Consider the following 9,684-nt stretch of genomic DNA (forward strand, 5'->3'; position numbering starts at 1 on the left):
TTGCCCTTGGTGAATCCATGCTAACTTCCCGATCACTTTCTTCTTCTCCAAGTGCTTAGAATTGGATTCCTTGAGGACCTGCTTCATGATTTTTCCAGGGACTGAAGTGGAGCTGACTGGTCTGTAGTTCCCTAGATCTTCCTCCTTCCCTTTCTTAAAGATTGACACTATATTTACTCTTTTCCAATCATCCATGACCTCCCACAATCACCATGAATTTTCAAAGAAAATGGCCAGCAGCTCTGCAGTCACAGCCAACTCACTTAGCACCCTCAGATGCATTGCATCCGGCCCCATGGACTTGCATATGTCCAGCTTTTCTAAATAGTCCCTAACCTGGTCTTTCACTACTGAGAGCTGCTCACCTTCTTTCCAAACTGTTCTGCCCAGTGCAGCAGTCTGGGAGCTGACCTTGCCAGTCTGGGAGCTGACCTTGCATATACCCCACTGTGCTGCATTCATTCATTCCTCCTTTTCATTTTTAAACTCCCAGCTATTAGAAAGGTAATAAACACATTTTTCAAAGACTATGAAAGATTATCCAGCTGTCATAATAAGTGAGCAGCAGAATTATAGGAGCTGACTGTTGCCATTTATGTCAGGTTCAGTCCTGGTAGGTTAGGAAGGAACCTCATTACTTCTTATGATGAAATGTCAAGACGTTATCAGAGTGAACCTCCTTACTCCTGTCAGAAGAAAACTGGCATTGTTTGGAATTATTCTGTTAGCTAGTTCACAGGGCAGCCTGGATACTCTGACTGTTTTTGGGGCTTGTTTTTTTCTGGAACAACTTCAGTTGGATAATTGATGAGAAGTCGCTAATGATGTCCATTTCTGTGTGCACTTGTTATACTACAGGTGGAAATGGTATTTTCCATCAACTAGACTAGAACAGAAGATTTTCTTGATTTAATGCTAGTAGAATAGGTGGGGAATTCGAGTAAAAAGCTAATAAAATATAACAAACGAAAGCTCACCAACGATTTAAGAAGGGCATTGAAATATTATAGGGACATGGTGCCAGAGCAGTTAGTCTTGCTACAGATCCAGAGATATGGATTTGAGCCTGTTTCCAGATTCTTGACTGCACTGACCCAGCCGTAACAGTGTACCTGGTCATTCATGGTGGAGAGTTGCCCTTCTCTCTCTTGCCCAACAGGCCGTCTAGGTTTGAGTGGAATATTGACATTTCTAATGAATATATTATACCTATCTGAAATTGCCAACATAAATACAATTATTGTTTCCTGTTCTACAGCATTTGCATTTCTATTGCATTTCATTTGCTAACTGCTACTTAACTAAGCAATTACAATCTTAAGCAGTTTGTATTGATTACATGAATCTGCTTCATCAGGGGAAAAAGCCCTAATGAATACTGAGAGTGCAATCATCTCAATATAATAATCTCAGGACTAAATCTACCTTATGCATATGCAGGTACTTTATAATCAGTGTGTTTCATAAATCTTTGAAATGTATATTCACCTCAACTGAGTAAATAGCTCAAAGCCTATAAACAAATCTTTGACTAAAATGTTGTCTTTTCCCTCTGCCCAAGAAAGCATATGAAATGTGAGTTTGTGAGGGTTTGAGTTGTAGGGGGTTTCTGTCCATTTGGTTTGTTTAAAGGGGATGGCTTGAGTCCAAGCCTTAGTGTTAGCTGAGTTGTCAAAGGAGTGAATATGTCCTCACATCATCTATTCTCAGCCTGAAACCCCAGGACTGCTGCTAATTGGAGCATCCTCAGGACTAGGTTACATTCTCATAACTGTCACTTGGGCATGCTCCTAATGGTACCCCAGGAAATTCGGAGGTATCCACCTGAAGCAGCTTCACACATCTTTTATGCTACTGAAATGCTAGAAGAGACTATGGTAAGAACCACAATATGGCCCTTTATCTGTTTTCACAGAAAACTTTAACAAGCTTTGCAAGTCCTGTAGAAATAATTCAGGGTTTAAACACAGTGGACCTACACAAGAAGAATTACAGATCCTATTTAAAGGTACTGCAGATTAAATTCACCTCTGCATTTTGGTTGAAGAAGAGTTTTTAAGGATGCTCTTCTTGTTTAAGAAGAGGCATTCACCCACAGAAATGTCTAATGGGGTTAGCTGTATGTAACATCTTTGTACCATCTTTCCAATTGTATTAAGCTATTTTAATAAGGACTAAAAGGCTCTCCTTGTCTCTGAGTACAAAGTGGAGTCCCTTTAAAGGTAAATATGGAATCTGTGGCTGACTGAAGCACCAAAGCAATAACATCCTGTCACACTTTATTTCACAAAGTACAGTGCTTGTGTAACAGCTAGCAGTTGGTTTGTCCTCAATGGTGATATGGTACAATGCTACCATTTAGCCTTAAGGCCCTCCCAATTACTTCTTATGTTGCAAATAAATCAAAAGATTGCACCATCTACTTGACAGTGAACATTAACATACAATGAAAACACTGCTAATGATCATAGTATAACCACGATCACCTGTCCGAAGAGCCAGTAAATTCTCTATCTCTGTGAGAGCTTCTTCACAGCTCATTATCCTACCATCTGTTACAAAGGCTTGAAAAAACTGTAATTTAAGGATTTCACTTTAATTGATCTAAGAGAAATAAGAAGCCATCCCAAAATGTTCATCTAAATAGGACTGCAAGATTTTGGTTCTAGAACACGGTTCACCAGCAAGCCACCCAAAGTTGTTACAATGATGGTTTTGGAAAGATGGGGTCCCAACATGGAAAAGAGCAGCATATTTTTGGATGGGGCTGTCTTTGAATCCATCTGGATAGCCTTTAATCAATGAGATGACTGATTATCTAAATCATAGAACCATAGAAAATATGATAAATATCTAAACAGTTTCCATTACATAGTCAATTTGGGATTCAGTGCCTTTTGTGGCAGGATGCTTAGTGTGCCTTCCCCCTTTAAAAGGAAAAGTTGACTGAGAGGCAGCTTCTGAGTGGTGTGGAGGGGGGCTAATGAGTGACTCACCTGACTGGAAGAGGGCTCAGGCTTGAGCTATATAAGCTCAGAGCTTGAAATGGTCAGGCAGTCTAGCTCTGAGAGCCCCAAAGAGAGGAGCTTCAGCCAGCAGGGCAGTGAGGCTCATGAAAGAACAAGGGACTGGGGTACACCACTCTGGAGGCCTGGGGCACAGGGGAATCTTGTCCAGGTACGGTGAGATTGGTGTATGCAGGCAAGTTGCCATTAATTTATGTTGATGCTTTTGCCTGAGTCACAAGCTTTGAGCATCATTGGTGGCAGGCTTAAGGCATGCTCAGCAAAGCCGGTAGTTCAGGTAGTTCAGAGGGGCTGAGCAGGGTACAGAGTGTCCCCCCAGCCTAGAGGAGGGGAGGACAAAAAGGGAACATCAGAAGTGATAACACCTGCAAGTCTTGGGGTGTGGTGTAGGGGGCACGGAGCCACACAATTGGCCCTGAAGGCCACAGTTGCCCTGGAGGGACCAGACAGCAATTTGAAGGACTAAGACTAGCTCTAAGGCCTGTGGGCAGCCTTCTTTCCCTTTTACTAAGAAGAAGGTATGGAGGGTGAGTAATTAGGGGAGGGCTATCTTAGAGCTTAAGCTGGGCAGGAGCCATACAGCCACCAGGGGGCATCATGGCCACCCCTGGCACCTTGGCCCTGTCACACCCTTCACTTAACAAACCAGTCATTCACCAGTCATTAATGCAGTGCAGAGTCGCTGTCTCCCCTCCTGCCCAAGTTGTAAAAATCGTGCACGTGCATGCCAGCATATTGTTTTCTGCTGCTTTTGACCTACTTACCAGTGCTAAGTGCTGACATGGAATAAAGCCAGCCCGCTGTCATGTCATTCTTGCTCTTTCTGTTGCCGCAGAGATACAGTAGATTTATTATGAGAATGAAATCAGTCATCATCAAAACAGTATTTGCATGAAATTCCAGGTGCATTGATGACATTTATACATTGAGCATGGTGATGCTCCACTTTCCAGGGCCATTTCTCTGACCTGTCTGTTGTTCAGAATTTATTCTTTCAGGTCCCTTGCTTTCTTTTTTTGTTAAATCTTTCTCAAGACCATTCCTTGCCTGCTGGAGATTCTCTGTAGTTCCAGATAAACCCTTCGGGAATGTAGAACTGTTGCTCATCCTCCCCTACTTTATGACCTAACTTGCCTTGAGGTATGTCTGCCTCCATGGTGATTTTGAAACTGGTGCTGAGAAACTAGTCCCTCCCACTTGCTCTTGTGCTATACAGGGCATTTCATAGATTCATAGATGTTAGGGCCGGAAGGGACCTCAATAGATCATTGAGTCCGACCCCCTGCATAAGCAGGAAAGAGTGCTGGGCCCAGATGACCCCAGCTAGATTGAAGACCCCCAGGGTAGGGGGGGAGAGCACCACCTCCCTTGGGAGCCCGTTCCAGACCTTGGCCACTCTAACTGTGAAGAGGTTCTTCCTAATGTCCAATCTAAATCTGCTCTCTGCTAGCTTGTGGCCATTATTGCTTGTACCCCCCGGGGGCGCCTTGGTGAATAAATCCTCACCAATTCCCTTCTGTGCCCCCGTGATGAACTTATAGGCAGCCACAAGGTCGCCTCTCAACCTTCTCTTGCGGAGGCTGAATAGATCCAGTTTCTCTAGTCTCTCCTCGTAGGGCTTGGTCTGCAGGCCCTTAACCATACGAGTGGCCCTTCTCTGGACCCTCTCCAGGTTATCCGCATCCCTCTTGAAGTGTGGCGCCCAGAATTGCACGCAGTACTCCAACTGCGGTCTGACCAGCGCCCGATAGAGGGGAAGTATCACCTCCTTGGACCTATTCGTCATGCATCTGCTGATGCACGATAAAGTGCCATTAGTTTTTTGATGGCTTCGTCACACTGCCGACTCATGTTCATCTTGGAGTCCACTAGGACTCCAAGATCCCTGTCCAAAAGTGATGCCTTTTTAGTGCAGGGATGTTCTTAGGGACCCTCAGTCTCCTGGCGTGCTCATGAAAGCGATGCAGGATGTGCCTGTTGTCGTTTGAATGCTGGCCATACAACAGCTTTCCAGCAGGCCACATGTGTAGAGCAGGAGGGAGTGGCGGGGGGCCTTGTTTGGATTTTTTTTTTCAGTGGCGGTCTCAGGGATTGCCACAAGGTTGTAAGATGTACCCTGAAAGGATTTTGAGCAGTTGGGAAACATCAGTCACAGCGCCCCAATTAATTTTCCCTTTCCTGGAATAGATTCCTTGTTTGTTTCCATGGTGCTGAAATGTATGGTAACAGTGCAACTTCTGCTGATACTTTATTGAAGGAACTGCATTTAATAAATATACTGCGTAGGTGGAAGCATGTATCGTGCAGAGTGATTCAGTATTAGTAACTTGGATGTGGGTGTTTTAAAGAGCAGTGGTTGATTTGATATTTGTTTGTTCTTTCAGATCCCAGGCACAATGTCCACACCTTACAGAGAGGAGGCTGAGGGTAAATGGCTTCTAAAAAAAAACTTCAAAGCCTTCCTTTTTCTCCTTGAAGCCAGCCAGCCCTCAGATCCGCCTCTTCTGTGTGCTTGCTTGACCCGTTCTCTTTGCTGTGAAGTAAACTAATATCTCAAAGGGTTCTTACCTGCTTCTTGTCTGCAAAACGAAATGAAAGGAGTCTGCTTCTGTAAAATGTCATAGATAGTTTCTATTTTCATAAACAGAACATGTAACTTTTAACTGTCCGAGGGGGCAAATGGAGGGAGAACAGGCATTTTTATAGTTAGATATTTTGATTGCTGTCATGCATTGTGCTGCTCTGGTTTAACCATGTCACACTTGCTCTTTTGGTGCTTCAGTTTGCACACTTCTAGAGGGGTGACAACACAGGCTTATCGACGGCTTATGCACTAGATGTGCTGTCACTGTGTTTACGTATGCAAAATGGGTGTGGACCTACAACTGCAGATACAATATCAGTGCATAGAATATGAGGGCCCCAAAAACTGCTTCTTAAATTAATGCCTCTTATTTTAGAAGTGGTAGGTATCAGAAAGTTTTTATTAGAGGACTACAGTAATTTTGTTAGCTGTCATGTCTCTAGAAGAGCAAAGTGGGAAGAAGCTATTGGTTGTGGCAAAATGATGCTACTGTAATTCCTGGCTTTTGAAGTCCTGCCCTTCTCCTGGCATGCATGTGTGATAATCTTTAAACAATGTCATGCTGCAGCTGTGCCAATACAACTTGAAAATCCTCAGCTAGCAGGTGAATGGCATTAATACAGAGATGATAGATGCTAGGCAGAACAACTGGGCAGGAAGAGCCTATCTGAATAGGGTTGCGCAAAATTAATGTGCGTCTTTGTAATGTGTTTTGCAAATCATAAGCCCCCTCTGTTTCATGTATTACACAATTCCCTTGAGACCAGCTACATGTGCAAAGAACTTATCACTCCATAAAAAGCTCAAACCAGCTATAAAATTAGACCTTAAAACTATGTACTAACTGTCAAGCTTTAATTTGCTATTGAGCTTTAATTTCCAGGTGTAGCAGGTGCATCATGCCCAGCAAGGGCTGGGAGTCCTGTAAGTAAGGGGACTCTCAGCCCCTGAAGCTGCCAACCCTGGGTCCTGGACAACTCTGTCCCTCAGTTGCATGCCTCCAGGTGCCCGGATCCAGCTGGTCCTGGCAGCAATGAGGCACAGCTGCAATCTCCCAGCCTTGCGGGTGTGTGGAGCTGCTCGGTGCACCCCCAGGCCTGGAAGATTGCAGCTACTGAGATGTCACAGCCCTGGGGGGTGCATAGGGTGCTCCTATGTCTAGGAACCCCTCACAGCTGAGGCTGCCAGCCATGGGAGCTTGCTTGTTGCCCCCTGCACTGGCTGTAAGGCACAACGGTAGCTAATGAGCAATTGTGTGGATTGCACATTAGATCCCATTGCACCTTTACCTGCACATGTAGAGGGGGCTGAATTTTGTTCAAATTTCAGGCTAACTGATCCCCAGTTAAATGCAATGCAGACCGTGCTTACCAGCTTACCCAAGTAGGGATGCAATCCATAACTTCCCTGGCTTTCTTCAGTAACTCGCACTATGTATGCTCCAAAGTTGCCCGGGTTTACTTAAAACTTTGATAGACAAAGTCCAGATAAATAATAATCTCTTAGCCAGGTGAATTACTTACCCAAGGTTCCCAAAGCCTTACACTCTCCTAGAGCACATTTAGTATTATTTCTGCTGATCTATTCCAGCCCAATCTCTACTTCACCACTCTGCTTGGATAGGGATAGCTGGCAGCCTGCTATTTTAATTCCTTGTATGACATATCGTACCACAGATACATACACCACAAATCCATGCTACACACTAGTTTCTAGTGTGCTGGTTTTGCATCGCACTAGAGGATGACGCATCTTGTCAGGTTTGCTAGGTCAAATCAAAGTCTTTTGCCAGGGAGAGCTGGATTAGCTATTTTACTCCCTCCTCATCAAATGCCCAGTTCACTCTGCCAAGAACCGTTCCATGCAATGTGCAGCACTGTGCTGTGATCGATATATCTCAGTCCCCTTCCTCAGGGCTCCATTAATTTTAACTCTCTACCAAGGTATTGTTTAGTCCCACTTGCTTTAGAACTGGTGCACCTTGTGTTGTCATAGTTAACTCAGTGGAGCTGCACAAAGGATGGATTGAATTTATTAGCCAATGAGCTCTTGTGCTGTACATGATATGGAAAGAAATTTGCTCCATCTGCAAGATAGACAAGGAGATGCAGAATAAAAAGCTATACACAAAGAACAACAGCTTTTCTTTCCCTACCCAGGACGCAAAGACTGAGGACCAGATTCTCAGGTGTGGTTCGTGCTGTGGGAGGGAAGGCAAACCCGCAGGGTAGGGAGATGTTCTGCTACCTGGAAAAGGAGGAATGGGCCAGAGCTTCCTTGTGTTCTGCTTTTCTCCCATTCCCACTTGTAGCTGCCTGGCTTAAGCCTGAAGCAGAACCAGTCTCGTCTCACAAGGGTTTTTGGCTCTCTTTGCACACCCCTCTCCCATCCTGCACCGTGTCCCCCCATGCAGCCTTCCTCTAACTTCCCGAGTCCCGTTGCCAGCAGAGAATGGTACAATTTGGGCCTGAGCAGAGGAAGAAGTGATTAAGCAGCAATTCCACCAAGTGTTTTTGTACAACTTTTGCCTCCCACACGATCTGTCTGTGAGGACTGTCAGCAGTGCTGCTGTCATGCTCTCTCCTTGATGTCCCTTTTGCTCTTTTATTTTATAGCTTCAAATGAAAATGAGTGAGCGAGCTGTGTCTCTCAGCACCATGGTGCCCTTGCCTCGGAGTGCCTACTGGCAGCACATTACACGGCAGCACAGCACTGGCCAGCTCTATGGCCTACAAGGTAAGGAAGGGAGGATTAAAGCTAAAACTGTGCTAACTTGAACCCCTCGGTGGGTTGGGCCCTTGTCCTAGGAACGGTTCCATGTTTAGAGAGGGCTGGCAGCACTGCTGCTTAGTAAGTTAGTTCAATATTTCCCATAGCCAGACCTTGAACCATCTGAGTTGAACTCTTCCATGCTGTCTTGGGCTGATATTTTTTGCATTAAATCTCAGTCAAAACAATGTGGTTCTTTCCAAGGATGATGCTTGGGCAGAGTACGTTGACTCGACCATGTTCAATAATTCTAGCGATCTTTTCTTTGAACAGCTCTTTTGCCTCCATGAGCTGGATCAGGGACTTGAAATATGTCAGGGAGTGGCCTTTGTGTCAGGGATGTGTCCTGCCTCTTTGTGAAACTTTGCATAAGCTAGAGGTCTGTATCAGATGTCCTTCCTGTTGCTGGCCTAAGGGATAATGCATATTCCAACAGGTTTCCTATGAAATTCTGGAAAATTGTCAGTAAAATTGGATCTGATGTTCAGCATATCTCTATGCAGCCTATTATTGGCTTTATTGTGATCGTTGAAGGACATCTAGTGGCTAGGAAGGGCATTTATCCTGATGGCCAATTTCATGCCCTAACTCAGTGGTTTTCAACCTGTGGTCCGCGGACCCCTGGGGATCTGCAGACTATGTCTAAGGGGTCTGTGAAAGATGACTATGATCCATCTAAAGTGTGTGAATACCCACACTTACAATTCAGAGGGGTCTGTACCTCCATTCAACATTGTTTAGGGGTCTGCAAATGAAAAAAAGGTTGAAAACCACTGCCCAAACGTATCTGCTGGGAATGCTGAGTAGTGTGGGTGTCTTTAGACACTGTCCAAAATCAAAAGACTATCAGGTTCTTAATCTGGCAAAGATCCCATTGACTCCAGCGGGAGCACAGTTAGACCAAGGTGGAGCATTTTTGGAAATCCTGCTCTTGCACGTTAAAAGCCTGATCTCAAGATAATAGATTGCAGTTACCTCCTCTTGGCCACAGATCTTTGACTCAAATGTAACTCCATTTCTCAAGTAGATTAAATGTCATACCATAATTTGAAGCTGTATCTTGTTATTGCCATTGATACTGGGGTGGGGGTGGCGGAGTTGCAGTTGCTCAGCATCTCTCTGCCTCTAAGTCAGTACACACATTTCTATTATAAAACACATCTTTTCCCACCTACCTTTTTATAGTGTAGGGCTTGTTTGAAATGTATTAGAATGAAATGAGTAAGTTGGTACACTATTGGTGAGGAAGCCTTTACTTTGGGTACGTGATCTGTTCAGAGATATTACGAGGAGAGACCAGGGAAA

General features: G+C 44.6%; 1 protein-coding gene across 2 annotated transcripts in view; it reads left to right on the forward strand.

The window, feature by feature from the left end:
* The window catches only part of DOK5 (docking protein 5), a 79,501-nt gene that overhangs the window by 65,332 nt on the left and 4,485 nt on the right, over positions 1-9,684 (forward strand). For both annotated transcript variants that reach the window (XM_006018183.3, XM_025197372.1), the window contains one exon: positions 8,226-8,346. In XM_006018183.3, coding sequence (XP_006018245.1) covers positions 8,226-8,346 — 121 coding nt within the window. The remainder of the gene's footprint in view (positions 1-8,225; positions 8,347-9,684) is intronic.

This window comes from Alligator sinensis, unplaced genomic scaffold (genome assembly GCF_000455745.1).
Source record: "Alligator sinensis unplaced genomic scaffold, ASM45574v1 scaffold115_1, whole genome shotgun sequence".
Taxonomy (NCBI): Eukaryota; Metazoa; Chordata; order Crocodylia; family Alligatoridae; genus Alligator; species Alligator sinensis.